General features: G+C 35.4%; 1 protein-coding gene across 5 annotated transcripts in view; it reads right to left on the minus strand.

Annotated features, from left to right (window-relative positions):
* Positions 1-18,338, minus strand: part of LPGAT1 (lysophosphatidylglycerol acyltransferase 1) — an 88,892-nt gene that overhangs the window by 28,968 nt on the left and 41,586 nt on the right. For all 5 annotated transcript variants that reach the window (XM_032466433.1, XM_032466431.1, XM_032466429.1 and 2 more), the window contains 2 exons: positions 3,764-3,882; positions 723-818 (listed from right to left, as the gene is read on the minus strand). In XM_032466433.1, coding sequence (XP_032322324.1) covers positions 723-818; positions 3,764-3,882 — 215 coding nt within the window. The remainder of the gene's footprint in view (positions 1-722; positions 819-3,763; positions 3,883-18,338) is intronic.

Here is an 18,338-nt window from a genome sequence, read left to right on the forward strand (position 1 = left end):
GAAGTTTTTCTACAGACTTCCATCTTATTTCTGAATCTGTGGTTCTCAGAAGAGGTGTAGTTACATTTACCAGCTATTCATTAAGTACTCACTATGCGCAGAGTGCTGCACAATCCAGGGTGAAGTTGCCATTTAATTACTTAATAATATCCCTGCTTATTTATTTAACAATCCCCTTACTGCTAATTTAGAGACCGTCTGATCACATGACAGTGACTTGTAAATAAAAATAAAGTGATAGTACAGATGATGACAGTAGTGGTCACGATGAAAATGATGACGAAAGTCACAGAGACTGTTCTGAGTACGCAACACGTATGACTTCATTTAATCCCCACAACAACTCTATGAGAGGAGTACCCAATATTCTCACTTGAAAAATAAGGAAACTTTGAGAGGTTAAATAACTTGCTCAATTCATACAGCTAAGAAGCAGAAGAGCTGAGAATGTGGCAGGTGCTTGATAAACATTTACTAAAAAACATTGTACTGTTTAGAAGGGAGGAGGACAGTAGAAATGAAACTATTTGCATTATCAGCATTTCAATGCTTTGCATACTCAAATTCAGATTGAAATGAATGATTTAGGGAGCAAAGATTCCCAGCTCCCTCAGATACTTGAACTGTCTCTATCTCTTATAATTGGTTTTGTTATGCCTCTTTTTACAACAAAGAATCAGATTGATCAGGCTATCACTGTGAAAAAAGTGCTCATTACTTACCTGTCTTATAAAGAAGTCTCCGTGAATTAGAGAAACAATTCCAAAGTTTGTGTACTTAAAAATATGATCCATCAACCACATCATTTGAGCAACAACCTAAAATATTTAAAAGCAAGAAATAATTAAATGTTGGGCAGAAAAAGCCTGACTCTAGTCTAGCCAAGTCTCTAAATTTTAAATGTAATAATCACCCAAGCATACTTTTAATTAACCTAAGTATCTTAAATTTAATGTTATCTCTACAAATAAAACACTACGTGAAAAATTATAGGTCTTGATTCCAAGTCTTGGGATCCTAAGTCACAAGTGTATACATATCACTGTGTCACAAGCTAAATTAACTTCTTAACTTTGTTTTTGGTTTGTTTTTTTTTCTGCTGGGGGGAGATAACTAGATTTATTTATTTATTTATTTATTTATTTATTTATTTATTTATTATTATTATTTTTTTTTTTTTTAAATGGAGGTACTGGGGATTGAGCCCAGCACCTCGTGCATGTTAAATATGTGCTCTACCCTGAGCTATACCCTCCCCTGAACTTCTTAACTTTGAACTTAATGATTTCCAATGTGTTCTACCTACACAAAATCTCTGGTAATTCTTATATAACTTGTAAAGTTATTCTGAAACAATATAATATACCTAAAGTTACCAAATGAGGGCTATAAGCTTAATTAATAAGCACTAAGGCTTTATAAAATGTGACTTTATCTTAAAGGCTAAAGTATTTAAAGTCATAAAATATCAATATATAAATATAAAAACTGTATAAAAAATAAAGTAAGATCCAAAATAAAAGAGCATCAAAGAATTTATTTAGTCAATAAATATACTGTAAATTAAAAAAAATTTCATTTAGTAGAATGATTTATACATTCTATCATGCTATGAAGAATATTTGTTAGTTTATGCAAGCCCATACTCTTTGTCAACAAAAAATACTCAGTTTCTTAAACACAAAAATATTATCCATTGCTGATAAGAATCAATACCTGTATCATCCAGTGGGAGGGAAAAAAAAAAAAAGAGTTAATACCCGTATCTAAAGCAGAAGATTTTATTTCAAGCTGATTTCAAAATTAAAGTAAGTGTAAACAGGATCTAATTAATGAACTGGTTAACTGTCCTTCCCTGCTGAGGAAATAGCATTCCTGGTTTATAAGCCTTAAATAAATAAAGTGAAAACTACAGCAGCAATCAAGAATGCCACAGAGCTCTAGCTTGGTTCCTAGAGGACTAACAAATGTAAACTTAATCTCTAAGCACCAAATTATATGAACTAACATATAAAGGAAAAAACTAAGCGTCGATACCCATGTGCTGCTTTTACAAAAGCATTATAAAAGCCCACAAATAATATAATATTAAAGCTTATGCCTTAATTTTTCAGGACCACTAAATAGTTTTATTACATGACTCCTAGTCCATCAGTTTTATTACGTTAAATCACTTTTAAAAAATAAAGATACATGCCCAGTGAAGGACTGATTCCCCTAGTCAATTAATACAGAATAAAATAATCACCAACATCTCATTTTTGAATCCTGTTTTGCTTTGTAATCATGACTACTTTGTTTAAACAAATTGAGATCTGAACTAAATGGAATTTGCTAAAAAGTATCCTAAGGAACAAAACAAAAACCAAGTGGATTCAACTTATAAAACCTTGAGCTTTATATACAATATAAAGTGTAGCTGCAATTTATTGGTCTCTGTGTTTAATAGCAACACTAAAGTAACTAGCTTTTATGTTTAATCTTACATTATAGTGGATTTACCGCCTCAGTCAGAAGGGTCACCTGAAACAAATTAAATAAGACAACCAAGCTATCTTCTGAGATTTGTATGGATAATTCTGTTCTAATTTATTTTCGGGGAAATGTTACAAGTCAATAAATGTTTATTACATATTTAATAAAGTTCTTTGGATAGAAATAAAAATTCTTAGTTTTATCATCAGTTGCCACGAAAGGGCAAGACTCCTCACTTCACAGATACTTATTAAAAAGGTACCAGCACATTCAGAAAGTACAATTAATCCTTTGTTTCATATTCCTCAAAAAAAAGAGGTCAGTAAACACAAGCTGCCTGAATCAGCTCTGTCAACATTTCACATGCTGTCACTTGGAACGTTGTTAGGTATTTCCCAGGGACAAAATTATACCAATTATTCTTTACCTGGAAGCACAGAATTTCTATATATCAAAACATCTGGAGAGGCTTACATGAATGACTCAATTACTAGCTCCGTTAAGAGGATAGTGTCTTATAGGATGATATTCTATATTTATAGTCAGTGACCATGATATGAAACACTTACTAAACATTTAGTGATTTGTTTCTTTACTATTGGGCCAAATATTAACTCCACTAATCGTATATACTTTCTATTTATTTACTTCCCTTTTTACCTTCTCCTAAAGTGATAATCCTTTTAACGTAAAGGACTGATTTTACTTTAAACCCTCCCAGTTTATAGATATATTTTAGTTATCAATATAAGCCACGTAAAATCACCAGTTCAAACAGCCTCAGCAACACTAAAGAAAATGGGCCTAACATCTTTCCTTTCAATTTGCTTTCTAAGTGAAATCCAAAATAATTTTTACCGTATTCTCCTCTGGCTAAAGATCCCCAAGATCACTTAATGCCCTGACCAATTTTACTCTTCTGTCTTATGCAAACTGCTTCTCGTGCTTGTACTTCTCAAACTGGCAACCCACCTCTCACCTCAAGACAGCCCCACACTGAACCGTATTAACTTTGCTTTCATTTCAGTTATGTTTTTTAAAAAACATCTTGGTGGAGATATAATCCACATCACCCCAGTTATTTTTCTCTAAGTCTGTAAATTCCTCTTCTGGAGTGATTCAGAATTGTATACGTGGGATATTTTTCTTTTCAAAATTTTCTAAACTTCAGGAAAGGTATACCTTATTAAAGTTTAAGTCTATATTCCCAGCCGCAGTGAAGCAGTTAAACTGAGCCTGCCCCCAACCCCGACTCCCGCAATCTGCCCCTGCCTTCAGGGCGGCTTACCAGTCCTTTGTCCTGCAGGCACATCATCAGAGTGCACACGTCTCCTGTTGCCTGATGATTCACCAACATTACTGCTTCATCTTTTGAAATTGCTTTAATATCTTCCCCCCACTCCATCACTGTAAGAATAAAAAGTTTAAGCGCTGTCATTTTAAAGATTTCTACATCACCAGAAACCTTATGTTAGAAAAACCGGTGCACATTAGTGATGATACATCACCTAGCTAAAACATCTGAAAGTTTAGAACTAAGTTTATTTCCTATAACATTTTATAGAGACCCAAAATATCCATTAAAATGTAAAATGGTCATACCTTTGATTCAGAAATTCTACTTCTTAGAGTTTATCCTACAGAAACATTGCCGAAATAGGCAAAGAAATGCATAAAGGGTATTTATTACAACTTTAATAGTCACCAACAGGGGAATGGATAAGAAAACTTTAATATCATGAAAGAGTATAAATCCTTTAAAAGAATGAAGGATATCTCTATGCACTAACCCCCAAACGACTTGTTACCAAGTAAAGCAAATCACAAAACAGTATATATAGCATGAGACCATCTTTTCAAAGAAGGAATAAAACTTACATGTTACTTAGTACATTGAAAAAAATCTAGGGGGAATGAATTCAAAACTACTAATACTGATTATCATTGGGAACTAGTTCTCAAAGCTCCTTAAATTCTACTTTATAATAATATATGCAAATATTATAAAAATATGTAAGCATTGTCATTGTAAAATAAGAAAACTAATAAAGATGTTACATAATTAAAAAATCTCCATATGAAAAGCCATTGCACCAAAACCTATATGTACACTCCAAGGAAAAAAGTGGTATCTCCAAGTAGTTATACCTCATTTTATAGTTAATTTACTACATAGAAAAAATAAAATTGAGCATCAGCTTCAAACATCAGGATTCTACAAAGAAGCTTCTAGATTCCTCAAAAGTCTGACATGAATCTCCAGAGGCTGAATGTATATTAGTATTCAGTCATCTTACTCACTGCTATAAGGAAAGAAGCTGAGCCATCTGTGTGTAATAGTTCTGGATGAAACAGGGATGGGAGACGTGGGGCTCACCTGCTTTACCCCTGTCAGCCTCCCTCCCTCCCCCGGCACCCTTCACTGTCACCCCAACAGAGTGGAGCTTCTCATAAGAGTTCATGTGAGAAGAATTCTGCTAATGTTTTCTTTCTATTAAAACCCATTTAAACAAAGCATCTGTGCATTCATTTTAAACATTTAAAAAATTTGTATTAAGGGAATTTCAGGTGGACTAAACGTGTATTAAGTTGTGGTACCTACTTACAATCATTCTCTCAGAAGTTATCACCAATACATAAATAGCTTACACAGTATGAGGAAATTTTTTTACTTTAAATTTTTTAAATGAATGCAGTATGGAAACTATACTTGAGATGTCAAGTAGTCCTTAAGGAATAGAGGTGGAACACGGGGGACAGCCCAGCAGCACCAACCTTCCCTCGCAGTTGCCTTTCCTTTCCTCCCAAGATCCCAATGAAGTCTGGCTGACAAGCTAACTTTACTGAAACATACTTATTTGAACAGCTGATATACATTGTTGGGGGGAGTATAAATTGGTACAATAGTTCTGGAAGTCAATTTGACAATATATATTTTGCTAAGGAATGTGAAAATCTTTCTACCCAGAAATTCCACTTCTAAGAATTCATCTTACAGAGGTACATATTTATGTGTAAAATGATACCCATGCAAAGCTATTTCCTGCAGCACTGTTTATAAGAGCAAAGATGAAAACAACTAAAGAGAGACTAACTCAGATTTATAGAAATTTTTAAAAAATGGTGGTTGACAGGACGGAAAAATGGGAAGTTTTTAAATTAGTATAGAGTTTTGGTTTCATAAAATAAAAGAGTTCTGGAGATTGGTTACACAATAATGTGAATATACCTAACAACACTGACACTTAAAAATGGTTAAGATGGTAAATTTTATGTTATGTGTATTTTGTCACAATTAAAAATAAAAAGGGAGACTAGTTAAATAAATTATAATATGTCTATGTAATGGAATATTATGCAATCATAGCATTTACACACTAATATGCAATAATGTACTGTAAGTAATAAAAGCAAAGTATAAAGGATGCCACCAGTTGGGCTTAAGGCAGAGCATATATTTATTAAATGAAAACTCCCCACATCATGCCTCTGTTAACAACCCTTCAATGAAGACAGACAGACACACACAAACACACTCACACAACCATTCTTTCATTAATTTATTCTTCACTCAACAAATCAGCATCAGACACTATTAGGTATTGTGGATATAAAATAAATAAGAACAAAAGTATTATCCTAATAGTAGTTAAAATACTCAAGTCTAGCGTGGTTCTATAAATATTGGGCTTATTAAGAGGTAATGTGGAAAGTCTTCTGGTTCCCCATCTATATAAATAGATGTTTCATAACCAAATATTCCTCTAATGCAATCTCTGCTACATGAACAGAAAATTCTAGACACCTAGGTGTGTGCTATAGGAAAGGATATATGTGAATATATTGCAAATAAAAATAAGTTTTCTACATAAAATGCATCTTACTTGTCCACTTTATAGAAAGTAGATAAATCTAGTAAGTGTGTTGGTTTAAATCTCAAAATATAAACCAAATTTAGAATTCTCTGTTCTGAATTTAATAGTGTCCCCACAATTTACATCTATCCAAAACTGTGAATGTGACCTTATTTGGAAACAGGGTCTTTGTAGATGTAATCAAGTTGAGATGAGGTTATAGTGGATTAGGGTGGGCCCTAATACTCAACACGACTGGTGTCCTCATAAGAAGAGGGAAATTTGGACAGGGATACACAGGAAGAACACCATGACAATGGAGGCAGAGACTGGAGTGATAAGTCTACAAGCCAAGGACTGCAGACAGCCACCCAAAACAAGCAAGAGGCAAGGAAGGATCCTTCCCCTAGAGCTTTCAGGTGGAACAGGACCCTGCTGACATTGCAATTTCAGACTTTAACCTCTGGAACTGCGAGAGTGTGAGAAGATGAATTCCTGTTGTTTTAACCACCCAGTCTGTGGTACTTTGTTAAGGCAGCTTTCTGAAACTAGTATACTCCGCCCTCCTCAACTTCCCTCATCCTTTCTCTTTTTCATTCTATTCCCCACAAATTATAGTTTTTTTTTTCTAATCAACTCTAGGAAAAGAACAATGGCACTGTACTTTAAACATCTAGAACATTATAACGGAAATCTAATATTATGCATTATAAATGGTTTTCAATGTTCATTTCTATAATACTTTCAAAGTGTAATCATTAAGAGTTAATCCAATATATATTTTATCTCTCAGCAATAACTTAGCTACACTCAATGTTCAAACTAAATGTCAGTTTCCTAAGACTAACATGGCATACGAAATCAAACAAGTGAAGATAGCTGGATCAACTTTTTCAAAGAAATTATCTTAATGTAGCAATAAAGTCATGTTGAATTTTAATAATCTAAATTTTATTCAAAAATTTCATTTCTAGTGTCTATGGTATTCTTCTTCAATCAATACTTTTTACCATGTCATTATATACTTCAAAGATCATTGTTAGAAAGTGACATAACAAAATTGAGATTAAAAAATGCTTGTAGAGAAAAAACATTTATTTTATGTATGAAATAGCTATGTTCCTCAAATTGTAACCTGCTGTCCCAGAACCAGTAAGTACAATGATGGAGCTAATATCTTAACCAAGGAATAGAATTATTTTCATGTTAAAGAACAGAAGCTATGGATGGCTGCCAGTACTTACACTGCACTTGATTAGAAGGACAAAAATATTTTAACACACTGTTCTGTGAAACGAATTCTCAAATAAGAATTGGGTCAGGTCCACTATTTCAAAGGGAATGAAGGACAACTGAGTAAAAACTGGAAGAAAGGTTCTCTAGTTGTAATTGAATTTTTTAAAATTCTTTTTAAAATCCAAAGCCAAAGATCATCACCTACACTACACACACACACATACACACGCATGCACACGTGCACACACACACGCTCTAACATATCAATAAACCATCCTCAAAAGTTTTAGACTAGAATTGATCAGGATAGTTCACATCTCAAAAAGAAAATAAAACAACAATAAACCATCACAAATTCCTTAACATTATACTAACCCACAGAACAATGTGGAGAAGAAAGATTGCTTAATACATGACCATAATAGCTTACTTTTCAAAGTTCAAAAAAAATTATGCCTGCAAGCTGATGTCCCAAACTATTTTACCATTCTGTACCTCAGTATTCTCACTTAAAAATATTCATATCATTATGCTACTCAAATACATTGTGAAATTGTAACTAATAGAATCACAGACATCCGGGGTACTGACAGCTGAAGTTACCTTTGAAATCACTATTAACTAAAGTGTCATGTAAGGTCAGGTATTCTAATATGAACAGTAAAGATTAAAGAGCAAAAAAACACATGAAAGAATCTCATGTAGCTCAAGAACTGTGGCTTTCAGTAGCCCACATTAAAAGCAGACAGGATTGGAGTCATCCAAAGTTAGGGGTTAGCAGAGCATATGGGGCAAAATAATAAGGGAGCGAGCATATCAAGTAAGGGGGGCCATGAGAAAGCAGCTTGCAGTGCTGACTGATGGAGGGGAGACTGGTGAGGACAGGGGTAACTGATTGAAAAATTCACAAACAGGGTCCAGGCATTTTGAAAAAGTCCCCTGGGTGAATCTGATGTATACTCATAAATAAGTACCACTGGAATTCAAGTGCTGATGAGTTCTGTTTCACTTTCTTAAAGCAAGTATACTGAACATACCAGGAAGTTGTGGTTAGTGCCCCTTTTTGGGCACTTAAAATTTAAGAGGGTAAACCTGAGGAGACAAGGCTCAAGGTGTAACTTTTGGAAGGCTGTTTAACTAAAAGAATAATAGTAACCTATACTATTAAATAGCTATATAATTAAATACTAATAATCTTAATAGCCAGCATTTATAGAATGTTTACCATGTGCCAGACATTAGTAATCAGTAATAGAAAATAATTTACATTATTTTCTTATTTAATCTTCACAAAATCCCAAATGTACAGACACTATCATCGCTAATGCACAACTGAAGAAAATGAGACACTACAATCCTCCTGAGCTGGAGAGGACTTACAGAAGGTGACAATCTGGCACCTTGATCTTGGACTTCCAAGCCTCCAGAACTGTGAGCAATAAATTTCTATTGTTTATAAGCCACCCGGCCTGTGACATTTTGTTATAGCAGCCCAAATAGACTATGACATGTATGAACTAACACACAAAAAGCATTTAACAAATTTCAATATCCGTTTATGACAAAAACTCTCAGTAAACTAAGAACAGAAAGGAATTTCCTCTATGTGATAAAGTGTTTCTACACAAAGCCTATAGCTAACATAATACTTAGTATTAATTATATGAATGCTTTCTCCTTAAGATTGAAAACAAGGCAAGGCTGTCCCATCTCGCCTCTCTTAACATTATTCCAGAAGTCCTAGCCAGTTCAGTAATGACATTTTTAAAAGAAAGGGGAAAGGAGGGTGGGAAGGGACAGACTGGGATTTCAAAATTTATAGATATTGACAGGCATATGCAGGATAGATAAACAAGATTATACTGTATAGCACTGGGAAATATACACAAGATCTTATGGTAGCTCACAGAGAAAAAAAATGTGACAATGAATATATGTATGTTCATGTATAACTGAAAAATTGTGCTCTACACTGGAATTTGACACAAAATTGTAAAATGACTATAACTCAATAAAAAAATGTTAAAAAAAAAAAGAAAGAGAAAAAAAAAAGAAAAAATGAAAGTCATATAAGTTGGAAAGGAAGAAATAAGACTGCCCATATTCACAAATGGCAGTAACTGTCTCTGTAGAATATCTCAATTAATTTACAAAAACCTCCTATTTAGTGGGGGAGGGTACAGCTCAGTCACAGAGTGTGTGCTGAGCATGCATCAGTTCCTGGGTTCAATCTCCAGCATCTCGATTATAAACAAACAAATAAATAAACAAACTTAATACCCCCCCCCAATTAATCAAACTACATATTAGTAGAACTTTCCTATTTTAAAGGGCTTTCATTCATATTCTCTCAATTGCCACAGCAGCACTATAAGGCATACAGGCCATGTGTCAATCTTACTTAAAGCCAAGGATCAGAGAAGATAATATACAAGGTAAATACTGCAAGTAAGCCCTATAAATCTGACTGAAATCTAGGTCTATTGACCTCTGAGACCAAAGCATAGATAACCCCTGTCTAATGAAACTATTAACCATTCAATTAAAAAGGAAGTGTGCTGTTTTCAAGGTATAATGAAAATACACAGGCTTTTGAGTAGAAGACCTTCATCCAGAAATGAGCTCTATCCCTTGCTAGCTCTATCATCCACACTGAGCAAGTGACTTAACTTCCAGAAGTCTTCCTTTTCTCATTTATATAATGGGGTTGATATTACTTCCCTCTTAGGACTGTTGTTAGTATTTAATAAGATGCCACATGTAATCATTTGCTGAAAGGCCTGGCATATCAGGTACTCAATCAAGGTAAGTTTCTCTTCTCACTGGAAGACTTACCTATGATTTGCATAGAAGTTAGTCTCCTTGCTACAGAATTAAGTAAAAAGCACTGGGAAAGGCTTTTCTTTTCTTTTATCAACAAATCTTATTAAAAGATAGTTTCTAAAGGAATCAGTGAAACTAACTCAAAAAGCAAACTATAAATTGAAGACTCAAGAAGTCACAAGAAGAAAACATCATCATTTTGAGGTTGGTATGAACAGGACATGAATGTAAGAACATGACATAGAGAGAAAATAGAGACTAGAATATACCAGAGGTGGAAGGTTCTTCTCACTGAGCTGGAGTTCAAGCCTGGAGGCCATGGGGTCCATAAATGGACTTTAAAGAGTTGTGAGCCTCTCGAAACTGTTTGTAAAACTGTGAGCACATGCGAAGGTGCTGTGGTAAGCCAAAAAATGTCCCCCATCCTCACCCAACAAGGCACCATGTCAAATCCCTGGAACCTGTGAACATTACTCTATAATATGGTAAAAGATATGATTTAGTTAAGGATCTTGAGAGGAGGAGCCAATTCTAGATTATCCAGATGGGCCCTCAATTGATGACAAGTGTCCTTATAATAGACACAGAGAGGACAGACAGAGATAAAAGGAGGTGGCCATGTGACCCTGGAGGCAGAGCTTGGAGTGATGCAGCCACAAGCCCAAGAATGCTGGCAGCTACCAGAAGCTGGAATAGGCAAGGAATCTCCCCTGAGAGCCTCTGTGGGGAGTGCAGCCCTGCTGACACCTTGATTTGAACTTCGGGCCTCCAGAAATATGACAGAATAAATTTCTGTTGCCTTAAGTGCTTCTGTGGTAATTTGTTATGGCAGTCATAGGAAATTAATACAGGTGCACTTTTCTGAGGGGAAGCCCCATAACTTTCATCAGATTCTAAAAGAGGTTCTCATGAACCCCAGAAAGTCAAAGAACTACTATTCTGTACCACCCTATTGTACAGGATAAAGTAAAACCGTCTATAAACAAAGGAACTAGAATTTTTTTAAAAAAACCAGCAGAACAAGTAGTTACTTGGATAAGTCTCCACAGTTAGTAAAAAAAATAAGAAGCTGTCCTCTGATACCCAATCCAGTATTCATTTCATCATCTCCTGGAGTTCAACCCTGTGAGTGCATTAAAAGGCATTCCCAAGTAATTCCAAACGGTTAAACAGCTTGTTAAAAATATAGGTTCTCAGGCTTCATCGCACAGTATTGAATCAGAATCTCCAGGTTAGATAAGTTCACATACATATTTAACGCTCCTCTGAGCATGCAGATGTGCAGACAATTTGAGAACCAGACTATAAGGCAGGGATCAGTAAACTTCTTTTGTAAAGGGTCAGATAGTAAAACTTTTACAATATGCAGGTCAGGAGGCAAAGCTGAGGATGTTATATAGGTATTTACACAATAAATTTGTTTTCCAACAAATTTCTACAAATCTTTTAATTGACAAAATTCAAAAAATAAAAATAATTCAATACAATTTTTTGCAGTATCAGTCTGCTAATGAGAAGAATGAAATTCTTTCTTGGGAGGGGTATGAGTTCAGTTAATTGGGTTCAAAGTTAGTGTTTTCGATCATCAGATCAATTGCAAATAGTCATCTCTACAATCATCCTGAGCTGGAGAAGACTTACAAAACAACAGGCAGTGGGCTAGATTTGGCCTAAACGCTGTAGCTTGCCAACCTCTATAGGAAGATGTAAAGAAGAAGAAAGAACCATAACCCCTGTCCTTAAGCAACTGAGAAGTTAGTTAAAACAGACAGGAACGGGGGGAGGGTATAGCTCAGTGGTAGAGTGTGTGCTTAGCATGCACGAGGTCCTGGGTTCAATCCCCAGTACCTCCATTTAAAAAGAAAAAGTAAATAAATAAACCTAATTACCTCCACCCACTAAATAAATAAAAATAAAAAGAGATAGGAACAGCAAAGGTAAGACAGTGGTGAGAAAGAAGAAGCAGAATTGTGGATGTTTTATGTGGTAGAGCAATGAGTCTAAACTGTTTCAAGTATAAACAGTCTTTCTTAGTGTCAAAAAATGTGGCAGACATCTATGATCGTAGTCCTTTGAGCTCTGAGGGAAAAGATCTATAACAGAAAGCAACTGAAAAGTCTATAATGCTTTTAAGGGACTTCTTATTAATCAAAACAGCAGCCACATATATTTGAAAAATATTAACGCATATTTATAGGACCCATTATTTATTCATCCTCAGATGGTACTTACTGTGGGTGTGGATTCTTGACCCTCTGAGAGAACTCTGAAGCTTGGCAGGAACTCTCAGCCCAAAGCTTAGTAATCACAACTACAGAGCAGATCCCAAAGAGGTTCAGAAAGAAGGAAACAGTAGAAACTAGAGTAGTGAGAAAGGATTTCATGGGCTTAGATAAGTAGGCATAAATTTTCAAAGAAACTGAAGAACAGATTTTAGGGACAGGAAGAATATCAAGGAGAAAAGGCAGAGGGGCTGAGGGAGGGCAGCCTTACTAAGTAACAGTTCAAATAGGATCAAATGATGGTGGCTCCGCCCTGCTGCCTGCCTCGGCCACCAGAGCCAACATTTAAGTGTTTTCCCTGTTTCATTCGGCTCAGTGAGCCCTGAAAAACCTTCTCCCATTCAGTCGTCACTAAGAATAGTTTACTAAATATTTGAGCTGTGTATGTAAATGACCCTGGTTTCATCAGGTACAACTCTAAGTGGGTCAAAATCCAGACTTTCAAACTGTAAAAATAAAAAAATTTAAAAGCCTTCCCTTGACCCAGTTTCTCTCCTGCAACCCCCTAATTCCTTCAGAGCCACACTTCTGGAAAGTCATTCGTTTATGTTTCCATTTTATCTCCTCCCATCATCATTCATCTCTAATCCACTCCAACCTCGTTTCCACTTCTACCACCTCAACAAACCTGCTCTTACCAAACCACTGAAAGGCTAAATAAGCTCTCATCTTACGAAACATAAACTCTCAGCAGCAGTCACTGAGAGCCCCTGCCTTGGAACACTGCTGACTTCTAACACACACCTGCAGGGCAGGCATTCCTTCCATTTCTCCAGCTGTTCCTTCCCAGGCTCTCCCACCTGCCTCTCCCCAACCTCCAAATGCTGGCATGCCCTCTGAGTCTGACAGTGGGCCCCTCACCACTCAGTACCTACAATTTCCCTAGGTGATCTCATCCATCTGCATGGCTTTAAATACCATTGGTAATTTCCCAATTTATCTTTCTAGCTTGGGTTTGTCTTCTGAGTTCTAGACTATATATATCTATATGCCTACTTCAGAGTTTCACTCAGATGCTTCTCACTAACCTATGCTCAATTTTTATCTTTCCTCTCAACACTGCTCCTTCTCTGGGCTTCCCTAATCACCCAGCATCTCACACCAGAAACCTCGTGGTCAATCCTGTCACCTGCCCACGTATTGCATCCTCTATGTCCAATCCCTCAGCATTCCTAACAATGTTCTTCCTAGAAAACTGTCTAATTAGTTCACTCCATTCCATCTCCACTGCCACCACACCTAGACCAAGTAAACTATCACCTCACCTGGTTCAGGTGAGACTCTTCCAGAGGGTCTCTCCTATACGCTCTCAATTCTCTCTAATTCACTTGCACAAAGCAGGCAGAGTACAGAACTACAGATATGAATCTGATCTCATCATTTCCTTGCTTAAAACCCTTGCATAGTTTCCTTTCAGGATAAACTTCAAAATCCTTAGCAAGCCCTAAAAGGCCTCAGTGGATTTGGCCCCATCAACGCAGCACTCAACCACCACCACCCCGACTCCTCTGCTCCTCATTCATTCCAGCTGGCCTTCCCCTTGTTCCTCAAACATGACAAACTCTTTTCATCTTCTGTACATGCTGCCCCTTCCCTGGCATCACCTGGGCCACTCATACTTGAGGTCTCAGTCTTAATGTCACTTTCTCAAGGAGGCCATTCCTTCCTGCCACCATCATCCCCAGGACAAGCTCTCTGTTACTTATCCTCATAGCCCCTACTGTGTTCTTTGTAGCCCCTTTCACAGTTTTGATTACATGGTTATCATGTGACTCCCGTTTCCCACATGAAACAGTCAACTACAGAAGAACAGGAGCTGCCCTGTTTCATTTGTCACTGTTCTTCTATCACCAGCCTGACAGAGACGGTACTCAGATATCTGGTATTGGAATAGGTGACTGAATTAATCAGAGGACAGTTAAACATAAATTGCTTTGAAGCATTCAATAATTTATAAACACAAAATTTAGTTAATATTTTAGACTATGGTTTAAATTACTAACAATAAATTATTTTTATTTATTGATTAAAGCAAGAACTGTACTGAGGCATAGTACTAGCTAACTTTGAGTAATCTCAAATGTATTTGTAAAACTATTCCGTAAGTTAGCTTTTACTCATTTAGACATACCTTTCCCCAGAAGGTTAACATAATTGTTTTCCTAGGCATTAATATAACAATAATAATGGTAATAGTAAGCTATTTATAGAGTACCAAATATCATGGTAAACACTTTACATTTAAGCTTCGTAAGAGATAAATATTATAAGCTTCATTTTTAAAGATGATGAGACGGAGGCTCACAGAGTGCCAAGTAACTAGTTCAAAGTTACACAACCAGCAATGGGTGGTGGCAGGACCCAAACTCATACTAACTCAAGAGTCAGTTTTTTTCTAATACATCATGCTATCTCTAATATCATACTTATTCAGTCATATCTATTATTTGTTAAAAATACAACATCTGTATATAGGTATCTGAGGCTTAGAGCAGCTTTAAGTGATTATTTCAGCTTTAAAATGACTACCTGATTCAGTCTCTCATACATAAAAACCAATTCTATCTCACTCCTAAAAAACAGCTTGTAACTCATTTCAAATGACACCCTTGTTCCCTATCCATGTAATCTATACTTTATTCTACAAAATAAATTTAGCTTTCAGTTAATTTTCTTCTCTGCAAAGGCCTCAATTAACTTTAAAAAAAAATGGAACCATCACATTAGGGGAAAATGTACATACTGATTTCCATTTTTTCAGAAACTTTTCACAGGACCATTCTGGACACATAATTCATAGCAAACTCAACAATTCCCAAAACCATCTTATCAAAATAGAAACTAAGCCAAAAATTCTTTTGGTAGAAATTAATCTAAATCACTCTTTAGCACAATATTATACAAATCAATAACTTTGCTAACTGGCAGTAGACAGCCAATAAACATTTGACTGATCAATCATGTAAGATACTTCTACAACTAAGGTCCTGCTTCCCTGAGAGAGCAAACAGGATATAAATATTGTTATTCCTAATCACATTATTTCTAGACAACTCCTAGTGAAATACATAATTAGTAAGAATTTCCCCAACACAGAAGTAGGAAGGGGTGATTCAACCCAAATATGACTAATAATTCTTGAAAAACACTGTTCTCAGCAAATACTTTTAAAAGCAAAACAGCTTTAAACTAGGATCTGATTAGTGAACTAGCCTCATTATTAAGTCATAATACATAACAAAAAGGATCGTCTATTTTTAAAGAATTAAAATACAACAAAATATACTTAACACTTGAAACTCGGTACAAAACTACAGTAAGTAAGTGTCATAGTGACATAAGGAAAGACACAAAGACCAATGTAATAGAATTGAGAGCCCAGAAATAAACCCATATAGCCAAATGATTTTCAATAGGGTGCCAAGATCATTCAATGTGGAAAGAATAGTCTTTTTAACAAACAATGCTAGAACAACTGGATATCCACATGCAAATGAAAGGATGGCTGGACTCCTACCTTAAACCGTAGAGAAAAATTAACTCAAAATGGATCGAAGACCTAAATATAAAACTTAAACTCTTAAAAGAAAAACATAGATGCAAATCTTCATGACCTTGGATTAGGCAGTGGTTCCTCAGATATGACACCAAAAGCACAAGCAACGAATGAAAAAATAGATAGGACGTAGTATATGAAATATAGAATCTTATAATTCAACAATAAAAAAACAAAAGCTCCAATTTAAAAATGGGCAAATAGACATTTTTTCATAGATACCTATGGCTAATAAGCACATGAAAAGATGCTCAATATCATTAGTCATTAAGGATAAGCAAATCTAAACCACAATGAGCTACCACTTCAAATTCATTAGGATGGCCAAATTAAAACAGCAACAAAACCCCAGAAAATAATAAAATATTAATGAGTAAGTAAAGATATTGGAACCCTTCTACGCTGCTGGTAGGAATGTACAATGGGACAGCTGCTATGGAAAATAGTTTGGCAGTTCCTCAAAAAGTTAAACGTAGAATTACCATATGACCCAGCAATTAGACTCCCAGGTTTAAGAGAACTGAAAACATATGGTCATCCCAAAACTTGTATGTAAGTATTCATAGAAGCATTATTCACAATAGCCAAAATGTGGAAACAACCCAAATGTTCATCAACTGACAAATGTATAAACAAAATGTGTTCTATCCATACAATGGAATATTATTCAGACATACAAAGGAATAAAATACTGACACATGTTACAATACGGATGAACCTCGAAAACACCATGCTATGTGAAAGAAGCCAGACACATAAGACTACATATTACATGAGTCCATTTATATGAAATGTCCAGAATAGACAAATCCATAGAGATAGAATATAGATTAGTGGTTGCCAGGGGCTGAAGGGAGAAGGAAATGGGGAATGACCGGGTTTGGGGTTTCTTTTGGGGATGATGAAATGTTCTAGAATTAGTCAGTGCTGATGGTTGTATAATCTTGTGACTACAGTAAAAAAAAAAACAAAAAAACCCACTGAATTGTACATTTTAATACAGTGAAATTTATGGTATGTGATTTCTATCTCAATTTAAGTATATGTAATATATTCTTCTTCTTTTTTTTTTAATGGAGGTACTGGGGATTGAATCCAGGACCTTGTGCACGCTAAGCATGCACTCTACCATTTGAGCTACATTCTCCCCCACCACATAATATATTCTTAACAGTAAGCTATATTGATCATAGTTCAGACTTTTGATAATTCAGAAACATCTTGATATATTTAAATTTATAGATTTTTTTCCCTTAAAGTGTCAAATGATGGAAACTTCTAATTAATGACATATGAAAAATGTGTCTTATATACATGATTCATAATGGTTTCTTAAAGTTTAATGAGTAATAAAAAAAAAGTTTCAGGAAAGTGTTTTGCAAGCAAAACTTGATCAGATCTACTAAACCTTAAGAGAAAATATAACCTCAACTAAAATTTAGGCATGCTTTTTATAATACTATTTTAAAATTATCTGCACTATATTTTAAAGGAACAAAAATCAACTAGACTTGCTTTGTTTTTCATATTTAAAATATGAAAAGCAAAGAGAAAGAACCAATTTTTAATAGCCTACATTTTACATGATTATAGTCATAAGAGGAAATGAGTGCACAAATAACAGGAAACATTTCAGTAAGTTAGTAATATGGTACATGAAGCTTGAAAAACCTTGTGACTACAGTTCTTACTAAAGTCACTTCATTTTTCAGTTCCCGTCACGTGCCTCTGCTACATGAAATCAGCAGCTGAGGTCACTAACAAACTTTCAGTTTTAATGGTAGAACTCATTAGTTTATAGGCACCCCTAAGGCATATAAATTCAAAACTATCATATGCTCAGCAGAAACAGACTACTGATTATTGCTTGAGTATTTTAAACGAACATCATCTACACCTCTGGGATCCAGGCAGGTAATATAAATGAGCAAAGTGGCCCGGGAGTAAGACATGGAAGGAGTGGGCTCTTGGGTGAACTAGAGACCACAGGCCCATCTAAAGGAAGCAGCCATCACTTAGCTCCAGGAAACTGCTGCCAGACATGAGGGCCCAACACGGCCAGACTTCTAATTTCTCAAGAACTAGTCATCTTGGTTTTATTTTTCGTGTTTT

The sequence above is a fragment of the Camelus ferus genome, chromosome 23 (genome assembly GCF_009834535.1).
Source record: "Camelus ferus isolate YT-003-E chromosome 23, BCGSAC_Cfer_1.0, whole genome shotgun sequence".
NCBI classification, from domain to species: Eukaryota; Metazoa; Chordata; class Mammalia; order Artiodactyla; family Camelidae; genus Camelus; species Camelus ferus.